This window comes from Crocodylus siamensis, chromosome 4, assembly GCF_052110815.1.
Source record: "Crocodylus siamensis isolate JL-2025a chromosome 4, ASM5211081v1, whole genome shotgun sequence".
In the NCBI taxonomy this organism is placed as follows: domain Eukaryota; kingdom Metazoa; phylum Chordata; order Crocodylia; family Crocodylidae; genus Crocodylus; species Crocodylus siamensis.
In genome coordinates this window covers 143,949,819-143,969,891 of record NC_143398.1, presented here as the reverse complement: position 1 = coordinate 143,969,891, position 20,073 = coordinate 143,949,819, and the positions used below count along the sequence as shown (strand labels likewise).

The 20,073-nt window shown below is 50.0% G+C and overlaps 1 gene segment (V, D, J or C); it reads right to left on the bottom strand.

Annotated features, from left to right (window-relative positions):
- Positions 1–19,052, bottom strand: part of LOC149866685 (T-cell receptor beta-1 chain C region-like) — a gene marked incomplete at its 5' end in the record, with an annotated part of 28,361 nt that extends 9,309 nt beyond the window's left edge. The window contains 2 exon segments of the C gene segment in view: positions 15,446–15,463; positions 18,830–19,052. Of these exon segments, the coding sequence occupies positions 15,446–15,463; positions 18,830–19,052 (241 nt within the window).
- Positions 19,053–20,073: the final 1,021 nt, after the last annotated feature.

The following is a 20,073-nucleotide window of genomic DNA, read 5'->3' as shown; positions in this document are numbered from 1 at the left end:
TTCCCTTTCCAGTCCTCCCCCCACTCCTTCCTTCTTACTGCTCCTGACCACAAAGAATGGTGGTAGACAAGGATCAATGGCTTGTCTGTCCTCCCAGTGGGAACTGCATGTATTCTGTGTGTGCATGGGGCTGGTTTTAATTGTCCTGATCGGGGCACTTCTTTCCTTGGGCTGGATCCCACCCCACACCTCTTATTCCAGCACCTAGAGGATCTGACTGCTAAGATGCCCTGGCTGCTCTTTTGCATCCTAACATTCTGCCTCCCGATTGCTAGATGCCCCTAGTTTGGCTGGCTGGATCCACTCACCTAACACAGTCAGTCGTGTCCCTTGTCCAAAATTCAGTGGCGAAGTGTTAGAGCACAGCGCGAAACCCCTATAGCCAAAAGGAAGAGCTCCCAAAGGCAGAGGCTGCCCCTAGAGGAAAAGCTCAAGGGAGCCTCATTCCTCTGCTCCCACTGAGTTGCAGAGTCCCTCTAAGTGCTGCATATAGGAGCCCTCGCACAAGGAGAGTGGTCCCAACTGTGCTCTCAGAGCATAAGCAGCTCACTGGCTCGTGCCAGCAGGCTGTCCCCCTGCTATGTCCCAAAAGGCATAGACCTTTCCCTAATCCCTGCTCTAATATTTTCCCTCCACCTGCTCATGCTATGACCTCTTGTTCTTTGTTTCCAAGTCTGCAGATAATCGCTTGTCAGCTATATTATCCTCTTGGAGGGATTTTCAGACTGACCAAGTCTCTGCCACAACTTGAGCAATCTTTCAGCCGGGGGACATGACTTGTTCTCTTGATGTCCTTCTCCAGACACTCCCGTCCTCAGCTACTGGACTGATGACTACCTAGGCTGGCCAATGCCTGGTGCCTGGATTAATCTGTAACTTCCAGATTCATTATATTTAGTTCAAGGAAGCATACACCTAGCAAAAAACCTTCTCTATTCTCTCATCCCTTCCTCAAACAACTTCCACACTCACTTTCTCCCCATTTGTCTCTGCCTCTGCCATAGTACAGTTTCTCCTCTGCTGTTTCTTTGCTCACCAATTCTCTGTTTACTTCTAAGCCTGTTTAGGAAACATAAATAACTAAGGATGGCTCTCTTCCCAACCACCCACTGAAGTCAGCATAACTGGTGGCCAAAGTTAGCCAGGGAGATTAGAGCTAAAATTACAAGGTAAACATTCAGTATATACAGGCAAATTTCCCAGAGCAAGAATTCAAAATGTCCCTTTATTTGGCTCACAAATACCTTGTAAGATGCATTTCCTTACCTAAGACTGTCAGTCTGGTCCCCTCTCCAAAATTCAGCGGTTGATTGTTAACACAGCCAATTTGCTTGCTGCTAAAACCCCCAGGCAGCAGTCAAATGGCTGTGATGACACTGGGAAGAAGGTAGGACACTCCTTTGGAAAGCACATTAAACCGCTTGGGATGAGACATTAAACTGAGTTCCCTTCTAACAAACTTTGTCAGGGTTTTCCAGGACAAGACTGAAGACTCTCAGGGCATTTCTTGAAGAGCAGGGTAGGAGGGAGGCATGGTTATCCAGATAATATTGCTTCTCATTCTGTTAGATGACCCTATAAAGCTTAGGATGATAGGAAAGCAGGACTAGAAGGGTCCCCACAGGATCATCTAGTTCAGCCCCCTATTCAAAGCAGGATCATCCCTGACTAAACCATCCCAGCCAAATGTCTGTCTAACCAGCTTCTGAACATTTCCAAGTATGGAGATTTCACAACTTCTCTAGGTAGCTTGTTCCACAGCTTGAGGCTATGTGAAAGCTATGGGTGAAATGAGACCATTAACAACATTAGCTCACACCGTATTATATATTTTTTGCTATTTGAAATGCTTTGATGTGATTGGGGAAGTGTCAGTCACTGAGAGAAAAATGTCTCGTCTTTCTGTGCCCATCTATCCATGAATACTGATCCGTTTCAGAGTATACAGGTGCTGGGAGAGACATCAGGACCCTCCTGCCCAAACCCTCTCAAAACTGGCGTAACCCTTTCCTAGTGGCAACCTGCAATCTACTCACCCAGGGGTCCATGACATATATTTCTCTTACCTAGCACGGTGAGTTTGGTGCCCTCGCCGAAGTACGCTTCAGAGTATGAACACAGTGATAGAACCACTACCTGCAAACACCTGCCCTCCTCCAGGGAGGTTGCTGTTTCTTGTACTCTTTTTGTACAGCTGTACTCTTTTTTTCCCCCCTTCCTCAAGTCCTGAATCTACTCTGGCAAAAGGTCAGCCTGTCTAATGCTTGCCAATGTCTTGGGAGGTGCATGTTAGATTCAGATCAAAGGAGTAAGAAACGGAGAAGAGCTCCTCTCTTCCATAACAGTCCATTCTCTCAGGTCTTGTCCCAGCCCTGGCAGCCGGCCTGAGGACAGGGGCTCTTTTCCCTCTCTGCACCTTTGTGAATGGTTCTCATGCTCTCCCTAAGCTGCCTTTTAGCCAAGCGAGGACCTTCATTTAATCCTGCCCCCTGAAGCTTTCAATTGACCCTATTCTGAAGTCCCGTAACTAAAGGAACCTCTTTGGCATAGGAAACACAACGGCCTGGAGGAAACTTACCGAGCACGGTCAGCTTGGTGCCGTCACCAAAGTACTGCGGTGTGTTTGCACAGTGCTATAAAGAGGTTTCAGAATCTCCTACCCTCAGTTATATGATTAAGAGCCCACAGGGAGTCTGTCAGTTGGGCAAGGGGGTCTGGACTATACAAAGAGACTCAGCAAGGGACTCTTACATGAGATAATACATAGCGAATCTATCTGTCGACCTGTCTATCTATCCGTGTGTGTCTGTCCTTCTGGAGAGACATAGGTCTTGGATAGCACTGGAATAGCACGTTCTGACCCTTCAGATCCCATCCAGCCTGCAGACCACATATTTCTGCAATTCATATCTGTGTCCCGCACCACAATCCTTTCCTCTGGACTCTATTCGCAACAAATCTACACATCCAATTTCTCATTTACACTTGTCAAAAGTACTTCGTTGGATGCCCTATATTTAATACCTTAATACCTTTTCCTTACCTAGTACAGTCAATCTTGTCCCGGAGCCAAACTGTGGTGGAGATTGATTCACAGTGCTACAGAGACCACCTCAAAATATGCCCCTCCCCAGAGTAAGCATGGAGGAAAGTGGAAAATGTCATAGTGATCTTGTCAGCACGCAGGTTGGAGTGGGCTTGTAACTGAGGACAGTTCAAAAGGGTGAGAAGGTATTTTCTAGTGGTGAGATTAAGTAGCCAGTGGCACTGTCTCCCAAAGAGAAGAGGTGGAAAGTCTACCACATGGACACTGAAAACACAGTGGGGAGGAGGGCTTGATAGGGTATTCCCTACCCATTGTCCCTAGAAGTCACTTACCTAGGACGGTGAGCTTGGTCCCCTCTCCAAAGTACACGATGTTACCAGAACACAGTGCTGGTAGGCCTGGCAAAATCAACTACGGTTTTTTTCTTGGGGTGGCTCAGCCACCTGGCACTTGGGAATCCCACAACACAGCTCCCTCCATGAAGGAAGCTTCAAAAGGCTGTGGGAGGACTGGAAAGGAAGCAATGCGGAAACAAGGTTGCTACATGGTGTGACTCTCACTGGTGCCTCTTGCTTCTTCACAGCAGATGTCTGCCTGATGAGGTTGTCCTGTAGAGGAGTCCCATAGACCAAGAAACCAAGGGATGAACTGAACGGGGCCTCCTATACCAGGGCAGCCTCCGCTGGGAGGGTTGGCTAGGAGCCTGTTTCTGCAGGTCTGACCCAGTACAGCATACAAATTTGGGGTGCATGATAGCTTGAAACTAAGCCGGCAACCCTTAAAGAAGCTATGGACACCAGGAAAAAATGCTCTGCTGTGTTTTGCGCAGCTCTCCTTGTTGAGGGCATTCCCCAGGCACCTCCAACCCTGTCTACACAGGGAGGTAAGTTTTTGTAAAGGCCTCCCCGCAGAATGTATCATCGTGCCCTGTTGTAGCACTACATTTCAGCCTTCTACAAAAACAGCTCCTCCTTCAGTCCCGCCTCTACCCCTGCTGCACTGGGAGGGGACTGGGGACATACATGTTGGGGGCTGTGTTCGTACTGAGGAAGAGGATGACGGTGGTTAGGGTTACCATACCACACAGACACCTGACCGGATAGAGGCATTTCTAGGACTCCCTATGGCAGCAATTTGCTGTGCTGTCTCCCCCCTCCTTACTTCCACTTGCTAAGAGAACCTAGTATTTATATCAGAGGAGGAGGGCCAGGGGGAGGGGCTGGAAACCATACAATTACCCAAACAGACACTTTTACAGAGACGATCATGCAGATCCACATACAGAGACATGGCTTTGAGCACAGGGTGCAAATAGCTGACAATGCGTTGTACACATAGAGGCACAGATACACTTAAAAGGCACATGCAGGCATACAGAGGGGTGAGGAAATAGGGGTAAATGAGTAGAGCAACGAATGCCCCACAGCTGCTGAGTCAGGGCTGGAGACTGCATACAAGTTCCATTGGAAACAGAAATGTGGTCATTCCTGGCCAAACAACCCCCCACAAATGTGTTCATGGTACTGGGCAGTAAATGGTCACAGGAAGTTTTAATTGACAAAACTTGGGCAAAATGTTTTCAGGAACATTTTTTTTGCCCTGTCTCTGGAAACTTGGACAGGATGGAGATGTACATATACTCATCAGAAACCCTGGAAATTATGCAATCACGTCTCTGAATCCTGTCTTAGTAGGCAGTGCTCCTCCAAAGATCCCCAAGGTCAAGTACAAGTGCAGAGAAGACACTAAGACCTAAATCCTGGTTACTTTTCATGCCTATAGTTTCATAGTTTCATAGCTGGTAGGGTCAGAAGGGACCTGAGCAGATCATCAAGTCCGACCCCCTGCCATGGCAGGAAAGAGTACTGGGGTCAAACGACCCCAGCAAGGTGTTCATCCAACCTGCTCTTAAACACCCCCAGGGTAGGAGCCAACACCACTTCTCTTGGAAGTTGGTTCCAGATCCTAGCCGCCCTGACCGTGAAGTAGCATCTCCTGATGTCTAGCCTGAATCTACCCTCTGCCAGCTTGTGACCATTATTCCTGGTCACTCCTGGTAGTGCTTAGGGGAACAGAGACTCCCCCAATGCCTGCTGGTCCCCTCTGACTAGTTTGTAAATGGTCACTAGATCCCCCTCAGCCTTCTCATGTGGAGGCTGAACAGGTTCAGGTCCCGTAGCCTCTCCTCATAGGTCCTGCCTTGCTGCACCCTGCTGCTGAACGGCCCTTGCAAAGCCAGCGGACCAAGGCATTTAAGGGGGCACTTAAGGGAGCCCACCCCTGCCCCAGCCCTGGCACAATCTGTGCCCCAGCCAAGGGCACACTTGCCTGCCTGTACACTAATGCCAGGAGCCTGGGCAACAAGCAGGATGAGCTCGTCCTTCTGCTCAGTGCAAAGAAATATGATGTCATTGGGATAACGGAGACCTGGTGGGACTCCACCCATGACTGGACCACAGGTATAGAGGGCTATACCCTATACAGGAGGGATCGTGTTGACAAAAGGGGCGGGGGTGTAGCTCTCTATGTGAAGGAAAGCTACATGTCTCTGCAAGCTGATGTTGGCGACTGGCATGGACAGCTAGAGACCCTCTGGGTAAAAATTCGTGGGGAATTCAGCACAGGGGACACAACGGTGGGAGTCTACTACAGACCTCCCACTCAAAGTCCCGAGCTTGACCAGGAGTTCGCCCGGGAACTGACTGAGGCCGCTTGCTCCAGGACCTTGGTTGTCATGGGTGACTTCAATTACCTGGACATCTCCTGGGAAGATCACTCAGCTAAATCTGAGTGGGCGCAAAGCTTCCTCTCGTGCGTGGATGACCTCTACCTGACTCAAGAAGTCTATGGGCCAACGAGAGGCAAAGCGCTGCTTGACCTGGTACTGGCTACGTGGGATGACCTAATCGGCGACCTAGTGATTGATGGGAAGTTGGGTGACAGCGACCACGAGCTGATCACCTTCACCATCTGCCGTAAAGCTGGCAAGTCAGTCAGCAACACAGAAGTCCTTGACTTCAGAAAAGCCAACTTTGACAAGCTCAAGAGGCTAGTCGGTCAGGCCCTCAGGGACCATGACCCCAGGGAGATGGGAGTTCAAGAAGAGTGGTTGCTTCTCAAGGAAGCGATCCTCAGTGCACAAGCTAAATCTATTCCAACACGGAGGAAAGGCAGCAAGAAGGCACAGCAGCCCCCCTGGCTCTCCAGGGACCTAGCGGACCTCCTGTGGCTAAAAAGGAAAGCCTACAAAGGATGGAGGACGGGATTTACCTCCAAGGAGGATTACTCCACGCTGGTCCGGTCCTGCAGGGAGCAAACCAGAAAAGCCAAGGCTGCAACTGAACTCCAACTAGCTTCAGGCATTAAGGACAACAAAAAGTCCTTTTTCAGATATGTGGGGAGCCGGAGGAAAAGCAAGGGCAATGTTGGACCCCTGCTAAACCAGATGGGGCAACTGACAACTGACACCCAGGAAAAAGCCAACCTATTAAATAGGTACTTTGCGTCAGTCTTTCATCCGTCACACGGGATGCCCATGCCTGCTATGAGACAGGGAAATCTGGGTGAGGGGGATCCCCTACCCTCCATCAATGCTGACCTTGTGAAGGAACACCTTGAGAACCTGGATACCTTCAAGTCAGCCATGACAATCTGCACCCCAGGGTACTCAAGGAGCTGGCGAGCGTCATAGCCCAGCCCCTGGCACGGATCTTTGAAAACTCCTGGCACTCTGGTGTAGTGCCCGAAGATTGGAAGAAGGCCAATGTGGTGCCGATCTTCAAGAAAGGGAGGAGAGTGGATCCGGCTAACTACAGGCCCATTAGCCTGACTTCTATCCTGGGGAAGATCTTAGAAAAGTTTATTAAGGAGGCCATCCTTGAGGGACTGGCCCAGGCTAACATTCTAAGGGATAGCCAGCACGGGTTTGTTGCGGGTAGGTCTTGTTTGACCAATCTCATTTCCTTCTATGACCAGGTGACCTATCACCTGGACAAGGGAGAAGAGATTGGTGTCATATATCTTGACTTCAAAAAAGCTTTTGATCTGGTATCCCATGATCACCTCTTGGCCAAACTGCCCAGTTGTGGCCTTGGCTCCACCACGATCCGCTGTCTGGGAAATTGGCTTCGTGGTCGGACCCAGAGGGTTGTGATTGATGGCAGTCACTCATCGTGGTGCCCTGTGACCAGTGGGGTCCCTCAAGGCTCTGTCCTGGGACCCATACTGTTCAACATCTTCATTAACGATGTGGACATTGGAGTCAGGAGTGGACTGGCCAAGTTCGCCGATGACACCAAACTTTGGGGCAAAGCATCCACGCCAGAAGATAGGCGGGTGATCCAGGCTGACCTGGACAAGCTCAGCAAATGGGAAGACGAGACCCTCATGGTGTTTAACACCGAAAAATGCAAGGTTCTCCACCTTGGGAGGAAAAACCTGCAGCACCCGTATAGGCTCAGCAGTGCTACGTTGGTTAGCACTACAGAAGAAAAAGACTTGGGGGTTATCATTGACCACAAGATGAACATGAGCCTGCAATGCGATGCTGCGGCTAGTAAAGCGACCAAAATGCTGGCGTGCATCCATAGATGCTTCTTGAGCAAATCCCGGGACGTCATTCTCCCCTTGTACTCGGCCTTGGTGAGGCCGCAGCTGGAGTACTGCATCCAGTTTTGGGCTCCACAATTCAAAAAGGATGTGGAGAAGCTTGAGAGAGTCCAGAGGAGAGCCACGCGCATGATCAGAGGTCAGGAAAACAGATCTTACGATGACAGGCTGAGAGCCATGGGACTCTTTAGCCTGGAAAAGTGCAGGCTCAGGGGTGATCTGATGGCCACCTATAAGTTTATCAGGGGTGACCACCAGGATCTGGGGGAACGTCTGTTCACCAGAGCACCCCGAGGGATGACGAGGTCGAACGGTCACAAACTCCTGCAAGATCGTTTCAGGCTGGACATAAGGAAGAATTTCTTTACTGTCCGAGCCCCCAAGGTCTGGAACAGTCTGCCAGCGGACGTGGTTCAAGCACCTAAGACCTCCAAGAGTAAATTGGATGCTTATCTTGCTGGGATCCTACGACCCCAGCTGACTTCCTGCCCTTTGGGCAGGGGGGTAGACTCGATGATCTCCCGAGGTCCCTTCCAGCCCTAATGTCTATGATACGAGTGGCCCTCCTCTGGACCCTCTCCATGTTGTCCACATCCCTCTTGAAGTGCGGTGTCCAGAACTGGACACAGTACTCCAGCTGTGGCCTAACCAGTGCTGCATAAAGGGGGAGGATCACCTCCTTGGACCTGCTTGAGATCCATCTGTGGATGCATGACAAGGTGCGGTTGGTCTTCCTGACCGCATCCCCACACTGCCGGCCCATGTTCATCTTGGCATCAATGATGACTCCAAGATCCTTTTCTGCCTCTGCACTGATGAGAAGGGAGTTCCCCAGCCTGTAGGTATGGTGCTGGCTCTTCCTCCCCAGGTGCATCACCTTGCACTTGTCAGTGTTGAAACCCATCCTGTTCTCATCCACCCACCCTTGTAACCTGTCTAGGTCCGATTGCAGCCTATTCCTCCCTTCTAGCATGCTCACATCCCCCCACATCTTAGTGTCATCTGCGAATTTGAACAGGGTGCTATTTATCCCCTCATCCAAGTTGCTGATGAAGATGTTGAACAGTGCAGGCCTGAGGACCAAGCTCTGGGGGACCCCACTGCCCACGTCCCTCCAGGTCGAAAATGACCCATCCAGCACCACTCTCTGGGTGCGGCCCTCCAGCCAGTTAGTGACCCAATTGACTGTGTGGGTGTCAAAACCACAGTCCCCCAGTTTCTTAATAAGAATGGAGTGAGAAACAGTGTCAAATGCCTTCCTAAAGTCCAGAAAGACTACATGCACTGCTACCCCTGCATCTAAGGATTTTGTGACCTGGTCTGGGGGCAGGTTTTCTGATGTGTGTCAGGCATAGGGGCTTGCACAACAGTTGTGAAAGCAGTGTCAAGGTATGTGACACCCTGTTTATTGTTTGTACACCACAGAGAAAGCAGCTGTCCTAGATAGGCCTCCAGAGAGAAGACCTGCCTTGCCTGACAGGCAGAACAGACAGTGACTTCCCAGTCACTGAAGTCTCCAAACGTTTAACCGCATGCAGAAAACAGCTCCCAAGAGCTTTGCAATCGAAACTGCCTCTGCCTTTTTCATTGTGTCCTGATGTAATATTAAACCCTGCTCTCCACATCCACTGTGCTCTCTGCCCCTCACCACATCCTCTCAGCTCTCGGCTTCTCTAAGCTCTGCCTCCTTCCATCTTCAGACAACTTGACTTGAGTGAGGTTGACTTGCTCATGCTATGAGAAGTCAGGACTTTCAATAGGTTTTTAAGGAAAAACACCACTGGTTTGGGAAATGGTCTGAGTGTCTTTTTTGGGTAGCATTGACTGAAAAGCCTTAACAGTGGGTGTTAAGGGGCACCCTGCTATGGAGATGGGTACACGTGGCTCAGTAGGACATACTCTTAATCAGCACTGGCCTTAGCATCTCATTACAGTCCTAGAGGAAAAGGTCTGTCTGGGATAAGTGGTCAAACCAAGGTCCAAGCTATTTCCAACCACTGAAAATCCCAGGCCAAGCAGTTGCAGGGCTACTTACTCTATAATGGATTAGCCCACTTTTGTGGTGTTTCGTGCAACATGCTCCTATCAGGGACCATCACTCACCATCTCATCCTGCATGTGCCTCTGTGGCATCAGGAGGCTGCTGCAGAGCCCCATTCTCCCTTTGTCAAGCTGTCCTGTTCTCCCTTTCTATCTTCTGATGTATGCATCCCAGGAGGCTCTTCATAACAGTCATGGACTTCCTGGTACAGGCCACCATTACCCTTTTGTCATTTGTGTAGAGCCAGCTGACACAGTTCCTTTGTGGGCAATGGAAAACCATACCACTAGGAGGGTGTTGTTGAAAAGTGGCCTTTTGGTAGAGCTGGCCTGTACAGTCAACCCTGAGTCATAGAATTAGAGACAATGAGATTGGGAAGGAACCTCTGGAGGTCATCTAGTTCAGTCCCTGCTCAAATTAATACCATACCCAACTATATCATCCTAGCCAAGACTTTCTGGAAGCCTGAACCCTACTTCAGCATTCCTCTAGGCTGTATATGTGACTGTCCTAGTTGCCTGAGCTGATTTCAGCTCTTGACCCTGTCATTTATAGCTGACTTCCTGGACCTGGTCTAGGCAGGGCTCCATCACTAGATCTAACCTGGAAGGCATAAAGGTGATATAATTCCATATTTGCCCTTTTCCTGCTTGACCTTTGCACCAAACTTAGAATCAGCACAATGTTGATTTGGACCCCCAAGCAATCTGAAACTATCTAGTACCCTGACAGAAACAGAAACATCTTCTAGTTGAACACTCCTCAGCTTCCTAGCAGGCATCTGTGTCCTTGTATAGGTCTCCCACTTTACCTCAATACGTAGAAATATGATAGTGGCCTCATCAGAATGTAGAGGCCCATCTCAGCTGGATCCAGCTTCTGGCAGGACAAAAGCCAATTGCTTGATAGGAAACTGCAACCTGCTTGTTATAATTACCGGTACTGTTTTGTAATTTCTTCAAATTGCCTTACAGACCAAAGACAAAGATACAGTCCATGTTCTGGACAACTAACAATCATAGATACTACTAATAAAGAACCTACTTGTGCAACATTAGACTGCATCTTTCCAGGAGAGAGGGCAGCAGACAGAGGCATCATTAGCATCCACACTAATGAACCATTGTTGGACAAACTTGGTATGATTCTAACTGCAGACATGATGCTCTTGTTCTGGATATTAATGGATCTGTTTTAATGTGTACTTTGCATGTCACTGCAAGTGGTGATTACGACCACCATAAGTATCAGAGAAAAGACACAAATTCATGCTTTACAAATTTCAAGATTTTATTGTTGCATCAGGGACTAGCATTCTAGTGGATCAATGTGGAGGATCTGCTTAGCTGTTAAAACTACACAGAGAAAGAGAATATCCAAGAAAAAGCTGGCAGCGATGACTTCAAGCAGGATGGAGTGGATTCACCAGAGATAGTTTCATAGTTTCATAGTTTGTAGGGTCGGAAGGGACCTGAGCAGATCATCTAGTCCAACCCCCTGCCATGGCAGGAAAGAGTACTGGGGTCAAATGACCCCAGCTAGATGTTCATCTAACCTCCTCTTAAACACCCCCAGGGTAGGAGCCTGCACCACATCTCTTGGAAGCTGGTTCCAGACCCTGGCCGCCCTGACTGTGAAGTAGCGCCTCCTGATGTCTAACCTAAACCTACCCTCTGCCAGCTTGTGACCGTTATTCCTGGTCACTCCTGGCGGTGCTCGGGGAAACAGTGACTTCCCCAATGCCTGCTGATCCCCCCTGACTAGTTTATAACAGGCCACAAGATCCCCCCTCAGCCTTCTCTTTTGGAAGCTGAACAGGTTCAGGTCCCGCAGTCTGTCCTCATAGGGCCTGCCCTGTTGTCCCCTGATCATACGAGTGGCCCTCCTCTGGACTCTCTCGATGCCGTCGACATCCCTCTTGAAGTGTGGCGCCCAGAACTGGACGCAGTACTCCAGCTGCGGCCTGACCAATGCCGCATAGAGGGGAAGGATCACCTCCTTGGACCTGCTCGAGATGCATCTGTGGATGCATGCCAAGGTGCGGTTGGCCTTCCTTACTGCCTCTCCACACTGCCGGCCCATGTTCATCTTGGAGTCAATGATCACTCCCAGATCCCTTTCCGCCTCCGTGCTGACAAGAGGGGAGTTCCCCAACCTGTACGTATGATGCCGGTTGTTCCTCCCGAGGTGCATCACCTTGCACTTGTCTGTGTTGAAACCCATCCTATTCTCATCCGCCCACCCTTGTAACCTGTCGAGGTCTGACTGTAGCCTGTTGCATCCTTCCAATGTTCCCACGTCCCCCCACATCTTAGTGTCATCAGCAAATTTGAACAGGGTGCTTTTTACCCCCTCGTCCAAATCGCTGATGAAGACGTTGAACAGTGCGGGCCCGAGGACCGAGCCCTGCGGGACCCCACTGCCCACGTCCTTCCAGGTTGAGAAGGACCCATCCACCACCACCCTCTGGGTGCGGCCCTCCAGCCAGTTGGCGACCCATTTGACTGTGTGGGTGTCTACACCACAGCCCCCCAGTTTCTTAATGAGAACAGGGTGAGAGAGTGTCAAAAGCCTTCCGGAAGTCCAGGAAGACTATATCCACTGCTACCCCTGCATTTAATGATCTGGTGATCTGATCGTAAAAGGCCACCAGGTTGGTCTGACAGGACCTGCCACTGATGAACCCATGTTGGTTGCCTCTAAGCATGCAGTCTCCTGCTGGCCCCTTCTGGATGTGTGCCAGCATAATTTTTTCGAACAGCTTGCCTAGGATCGAGGTGAGACTAACCGGCCTATAGTTTCCCGGGTCTTCCTTCCTGCCTTTTTTGAAGATGGGGACCACGTTGGCCCTCTTCCAGTCCTCCGGTACCTCACCAGAGCACCACGAGTGCTCGTAAAGTTGTGCCAGGGGACTTGCAATGACATCGGCCAGTTCCTTTAGAACTCTAGGGTGGAGATCATCCGGGCCGGCTGACTTGAATACGTCCAAACCCTCCAGAAGATCCCTAACTAAATCCTCACTAACCCGTGGCCCAGGTGTGCCTCCCCCGGGGCCTGAGGGGGGCCAAGCAGGGAGGTGGCTGTTTTGGTCCCTACTTAGGAAGACGGAGGCAAAGAAATCGTTAAACATGTTAGCTTTGCCGTCTGGTGTGACGACCACGTTACCCATGTCATCCTGCAAGGGCACCACATTACCCGGGACCTTCTTTTTACCCCCTACGTATTTAAAAAAAGACTTCTTATTGTCCTTAATCTGGGAAGCCAGTCCCAGTTCCATTTCTGCCTTGGCCTTCCTAACTGCCCCCCTACATCCCCGAGCAACTACAGAATAGTCCTCCCTGGTGATGACTCCTTCTTTCCACTGGGTATAAGCCTCCTTTTTAGCAAGGAGACGTTCCCGGATTCTTTTGGTGAGCCACAGAGGCTTGTGTGCTCTCCTGCTCCCTTTGATCCTCATTGGGATTACCTTCCTTTGGGCTTGGAGGATCGTCTCCTTAAGGAGCGACCACTCTCCTTGGACACCTGGCTCCCCACCCCCCCGGGACCTCAGTGCTTCTCCAACTATCCTCCTTAGCTCGTTGAAGTCTGCCCTCCTAAAAATCCAGGGCCGCTGCCTTACTGCATGCCTTTGCCACCTTGCGCTGGATGGTGAATTCCAGCAGGCGATGATCGCTGTCGCCCAGGTGGTCGAGCACTTGCAGTCCCCTCACCAGGTCATCACCCGTGGCCAACACTAGGTCCAACAAGGCGTCCCCCCTGGTGGGGCTGTGCACCTCCTGGGTTAGATGGAGGTCCTGCACTCTGGTCACTGAGGAACAAAATGCTTGTGTGACACAGACAGAAGCAAAATCCTTCCCCTTGAGGGATTCCAGTCAGTAAAGGAAGCTCCATTTTTTCTCTGTTCAGCTTCTTTTCAGACAAAGGAATGGGACACACAAATAAAATGAACTATCTGGAGAAAATAACAGCTGAGTCAGCAGACAGGCAGTTGCCAGAGCCATGTAAAGCAGCCAAAGCATATTCTCTGGTTCAGCGTTTCTTCCTTCTTAGATACTAACAGAACATTGCCTTAAACCACGTGCTGCTGCCACCCCAGTACTCTCTGCATCTGGTTCAAAGAGACCCATTTCCCTTAGATTTCTAGAAAGCAGAAATGCAAAAGCCCTGATGCAATACGTTGGTTCCTTGCCTGGATTGTAATGCAAGATCTATCCTGTAGCACATGAGTCAAGTGATGGCATTCTACCTTTTGGCTCACAAAAGCCATTCAACTTAAAATCACTTGTGTTAGGAAACATTTTCTGATGGTCTATCAAAATAGTCCCTTCTACTTACATTCACCCTTCCCCTCCTCTCAGGATGCATGCCTATTTTTTGATGTGTGTAGAAAGTCAGTCAGTGTCTGGCAAGAAGAAAGTTCATTATTATTTTAACCTTTCTTCATGTGTTTAGAAGACTCTCAAATAGAAACTTTTCTGTCGGATAGCAGGAAGTCTTTCCTAACAGTGACTTTCTACTCGACTGCAAAAGACATGGCTTTCCTTCTGAGTATGCAGCACATAACCCTGGCATGGATAAGAAAAAGAGGGACCAAGTTGTAGGTCTTGGGCCATGACTAGCATGCTCTGAACTCGGAGTTCCCACAGTCTCTTTGAATGAGTGCTCTGCCACTATCAACCCAATCAGGAACCAATGGGACAGCTTACCTTAGCTTTCCACATCAGAGCGCTCACAAGGAAGGCATAGAGTACAGCTTTCCCCTAAAGTATCACATAGGTGAGCCTTGCAGTTTCCAAATCACAGATAGGACTCTGTCAGTCATAAAGTGGTGATTTAAACAATGATTGTATAAACAAATGTGTATGAATCTAGAGTATCAACTTTCTAAAGAAATCTTCAGTGAGGAACGGTACCTTTTCATACATACATGGCTCCCACAAGAACCCAATTAAATCTGAATCACATGGTTTGGGGCTTTGTCATGTTCACAATTTCCATTGGCTTTGTAAATGTCTTTAATGCCTCATGAAGCCATCCATGTAGCCAAGCATTAGGGTCTGGCCTTTGGCTGGTATTACCACCATTCGGGAATTGCAGTACTGTTGAGAGACCATTCCTGATACTCACAAATGGCTCCATGAAGTATTAAAGGAGTAAATAAAAGATGAAGAGCCTCACAAGTAAACATGAATGCATGGAGCAAAGAAGACTCAGTGGACACCCATTTTGAAAAGGGCATTTAGCAGGTCATGGCAACAGTCTTGGGTTTGATCTAAGATCCTAATATTACTATTATTTAGTCACATGGACAATATCTTCCATTCATGGGCTTTGTGCTAAGGATGAGAGAAGCTGGCAACTCATTATGCTGTTTTTAATTGTAATAATGAGAGGGAAAGAGGAAGGGAGAAAATTTGCCTGGATAGGGAAAGCCTTACAAAAGATTAGAAGGGGAGAAAATGGAGCAGACATACAAACACATATACTCACGTGTGTGAGCACACACGCACATGCTCAAGAAGAACACTTTCTGTCACATGCAGATTTTTAGGGTTTTTTTAGTTTTCTTCATCTAAAATACAGGCCTTTTTAGGTCAGAAGTGCATGTTTTCTGTTTTTGGTCAATAGACGGGTTTGTAAAGGAAACATTTCCCTTTCCCCTCCCCCCCATATTCCTGGAGCAAGTCTTAGCTAGTAGGAGAAGCATTTGAATTCCCAGAGACATACATGCAGTGAAAGAGGACACTTACCAGCAGTGATACTGCATCCTGTAAGAGAAAGAAAAGGATATAAGTCACACCTTCTAACAAAACTTGCAGAATAGTCATTGGGTTTTCTGAACTGTTGTACATAGATGATATTAAATTAGTCTTACTCATCGTATTGAGACTGTATTTATCAGAACATTGCCTAATTAAATCCTACAGAGAGCCTTGAAAATGTGCCTCCATATAAAAATGTATAAGAAAATATATCTCTGTATAAAAATATATAATAACAATGATAACAATAATAACAATCATGCAAATATGCAACTCTGCAGAGCAAACACACACTCAACCATGTTCAGATGCCTGTACATATTTCACCCTGAACAAACAGGTGCAGAAGTATGCTGTCTCTTTTGTCCTTTGTTTCCTCCTCCCCGATCTCATTAGTTTTCATATCCACTTTAAAGAGTTTTCTTGTTTCCATGATAATAAAATGCTCTCACCTGCTACACCCCAAAACACTCTCTCATATGCTTTTAGTTCTGAATCACTTTCTTAGAAGCTGACAAGACACCGGAAATAGTTCTTGGAGTTGAACCACTCCTGGTTGGGGATCCTCAGGTGGCTGGTCAGGGAGCATGTCCGTGTTGTGTTGTCCCAGGTGGCATGCTCATCTGTCCCTACACCCTCTGTCCTCTCAGCACCACTGACCCTGCCATGGCAGGGGGTCAGACTTGATGATCTGCTCAGGTCCCTTCTGACGCTACTAACTATGAAACTATGAAACCAAGACATAGCAACATGCATAAACTGCTCCTCAGTCATGGTCCTGGTGCCCTTTTTATCAGAAAACAAGCAGACCTGCAAGACAATGACCAAACTGTTTACTGAACAGAAAAGGAAAAATATCCAGATGTTATAAGGCACAAAAGGAAGTGTGTTACTGGTGAACTATGCGTTACAATTGTAAGTTAAGGCAGGCAGCAGTTTCAAAGTGACTCCTGCATGTTTCAGGAGGCACGATAAGAAATAATAGAGTATTATTCAAAATTATAGCACAGTGAGATAGGTATAGAGACCCCAAGCAGGTATTGGCAAGCAGGGGTCAATCCCCAGCTCCCTCCTGCTCCTCCATACCCATCCTTACAACCTCCTGCTGGAAGAAGGGTCTCTGGGAAGAGTCCAGATGTTGAGAGGAAAATGACTGGTGAAGTGAAGGGAAGTGAAGGATGCTAAAGCAAGCCCTGCCTTCTAGCTTGACTTTCACTTTTAGCTAAACAAAGTCCTATTGTTGTATTGCCATCACCTATCATAGACACTAGATAGAAGCTCTGAGTCATGGGCCAAGCTGTCCTCTGTGCTCCACAAATGGAGGACAAAAATACTGATTTCCTCCTCCAAAAAACTTCCAGTGTAATCATGAAACAATAGACAAAAGGTGGGAGCAAACAGACAGGAAGTACATGGCAAGAGGCAGATAATACTAGGCTATAGGAGCATTGTTGACACCGGCTTTTTTTCTTGTATCACAAATCTGCCAAACTCCACTGTGAAAGAAAGTATCTCTTCCTCCCCTGCCTGGCAAGGCATGTCCAGGGGAAGATATGAAAGAAGCAGAAAAACAAAGAGAAAGACTGATGGAGTGAGAGATGGACAGATAAAAAAACCCGTTACATTCTTTTGGGTGGGTGGCATTATAAGATGCATTTCTAAGCTGCTAATGATTGAAACACATTTTTTTATCTTTCCCTAAAGACTGTCATCCATGTGCAGCTGCAATGTCTAGAATATTTTTTTTTCAAAGCACAGGGTGAAGCAGGCTGTTGTCTATGAAAGTCTGTGCATTTTTAAAGAAGTTACTCTCTCAGGTGCCACCCTGCCCTCCTTCCGTCTTTCTTGTTAGTTCTCCTCTGCATTTTGGTACTTCCCATTGGATGAGAAATTGGACACAGAGGGGGAGGGCCTGTTCAAAGGAGATGGCTAGGAGTAATAGGATGACTACTTTGTTCATGCTGGGTGAATCTACATGGGCATATTAATGCACTGCAATAAACTCGTGCTTATTGCACCTAGTTTATTGCTCCTGGGCGCAAGTTCACACGTGCACCTGGGATTGCAGTATGTTGACCTGGGCCAGAGTAGCCCTGGCTGGCAGTGAGCCCAGGGGTTCAGCCTGCCAGCCTGAGGCTTTCTCCTGGCTCAGAGTGCTTCCATGTGGGGCTAGCTGGCAGGCAGCCCTGCACTGAAGCACCCTCATGCCCCAGCCAGCCGGGGCAGCATCTACATGTACATTGCTGCAGAGTAAATTAATTTACTCAGGGGGTCTAACAGGGGTGCACATGTAGACGCATGACATTTACTGTGCAGCTAATTAGCCAACTACTCAGTAAATGTCTCATATGGACATGCCTACTGATGCTCTGCAGTGGCACAAAATGCTCTTTCCTGAAGAATAAGGGCTGGTAACTACATGCACAAACCTTTAAATTGGGACTGGATTGGACACAGTCCTGGGAAATATTTCTACGCTGGCCAAAGTATGATGGAAAAGAGGCCAGAAGAAAGCCACAATGTAGGTCAGGCTGGGGTCAGTCATAGCTTTAGGCCGTTTTAGGACAGAGGGAATTACTACTCATGATGATACATGAGCTGTTCTGATGTGTATTGTAACGGCATGCTCCTTGGCAAGGTAAATCACTGTACTTGGTAAGTCTGTCTGCAGTGTTGCTTGCTGCAACTATCTATCACCTCCAGTGTTTTGAATTCTTTATTCCCAGTGACCTTCACTGGCCCCTTTGGGCCCACCTTGAATTAGGAGTACATGCGTAGTACTTCAGGAAGGCAGTGGTGAGGCTCCGTTTTATACCTGCCCTGCGAACTCGATAAATAACAGCTTCCTCCTCAGGGCAGGAGTCTGCGGTAGAAGCTTTCAGGGGCTCTATATACTTACGGTCTGGAGCAAAGAAGTTGCCTTATTGCTCTTCCATGTCTGTCTGTGTGGTTGCCCAGGCACAGGATAGGGAGGAAGGCGCAGCCACACCTGTCAAGGGGTATAGGCACAATCCCTGCCTGAAACTTACCCCTTGCTAAAGGGATCCTGTCTTGCTTTGAAAACAGTCCCTAGGGGTGCAGAGCTTGGGGAGGGGTTGAGCTGGAGGGCAAATGAAGCCGAGGAAGGCACTGAGCCCTAGGTGGATTCCTCAGGGCAGCACCAGGGAGGGAGAGGGAGAAGGGGGACAGCATGGAGGGCATAGGGGCTGTGGGGAGGGGAGAGTGGGGGCAGTGCTGGACAGACAGATGTGGGGGTAACAGGTGACAGCGGAGAGCTTCAGAGCTGGGGTGGGAAAGCAGGAATCCCCAGGGGCATGGGTGGCAGCTGTGCCTTTTCCCCTGGCAGGGCCCAGGGCCAGGCTGGTCCCTTACCTAGCACAGGGGCGGGCGCCCTGTCCGGGGGAGGCCGGGTAGCTGGCACGGCGGGAAGGGCCCGGCTCAATCCCCGGCGGGGGCCGTTAGCCAGCACCGTCAGCCCGGCGCACCCGCGGCGGGAGGTGAGGGCCGCAGGGACCCGCCGCGGCTTCCAGGCGAGCGGGGCCGGGGCGCGGGGCACGCGGCGGCCCCGCGGGTTTTTGTAAAGCGGCGGCGGGGAAATGTATCACCGTGCCCCCCCTGTCCCCACGACGGTACAGCGCCGTACAAAAACAGCCGCGCGCCACAGCCCCCCCCCTCGTCTGCGCCGCAGGTGCGGCGGCCGCCCCGGGCTCGGCGGGCTCCAGCCGCCCGGCCGCGCCCCCGTTGGAGGCCCCGCGGCGCCCCGAAGGAAGCGGACGGCCCGGGTCTCCCCACTTCGCACAGGGGCGGGCGAAGGGGGACGCCTGCCCCGGGCCTCCTTCCACGCCCGCACCGCCCCCGCCCCGTGCTACCACACTACGGGCTTGCACAGCCCCGGGCACTAGCACGTGCGAGCGGCTCCCACCCGCGGCTTCGGCGCTTTTATTGTTCAGGCACCCCCGCGGGGTCAGCCCGCCCCCTCCGGGCAGCCCCGGGACAACCGGAAAACCGCCCCCCCCCCCCTCCAGCGCCAAACGCCAAATGACGTAATCACACGACCCCGGCTTTCCAGGGTGGCCAATCACTGAAGACTGAAGTGTTACGTCACGGGGGGGGGGAAGGTGCTATGCGCGCGAGTCCTGGCGCCAGGCTGGAGGTTGGGTGTTCCCGGCGATTGCCCGCGGCGGCCGGCAGGGGGCAGCCTTGGCCCGCGTGGGCCGGGCGGCAGGAGGGGAGCGGCGTGAAATCGGCGTGGACCGGGCTGCAGGGCTCAGTCCTGCGAGGGCGGGGGGGCGGGAGGCAGGGGCGCAGCCCCGCTCACGCTCTGTGCGCGTTTTGCAGGCTGTCATGCTGAGGCTGTCCCTGCGCACCTCTGCTAGTGTCAAACAGGCAGAAGTCTGCTTCCCCTTCCACATTTGCGTGGCAGCTTTCTAGCCCCTGCGCTGGCATTGTTGGCACTACTGCGTATAGCGGTTCAGCTGCCCCTGCAGTGGGATGCATAAGCACAACGCATGGACTGGGCTTGCACAATAGGCTGCATATATATATGCATAAATCCAGAGAAACCCGGGGGCAGATGCACCTGTGTTTTAACCCCAATAGCTGAATGTTTAGGGCCA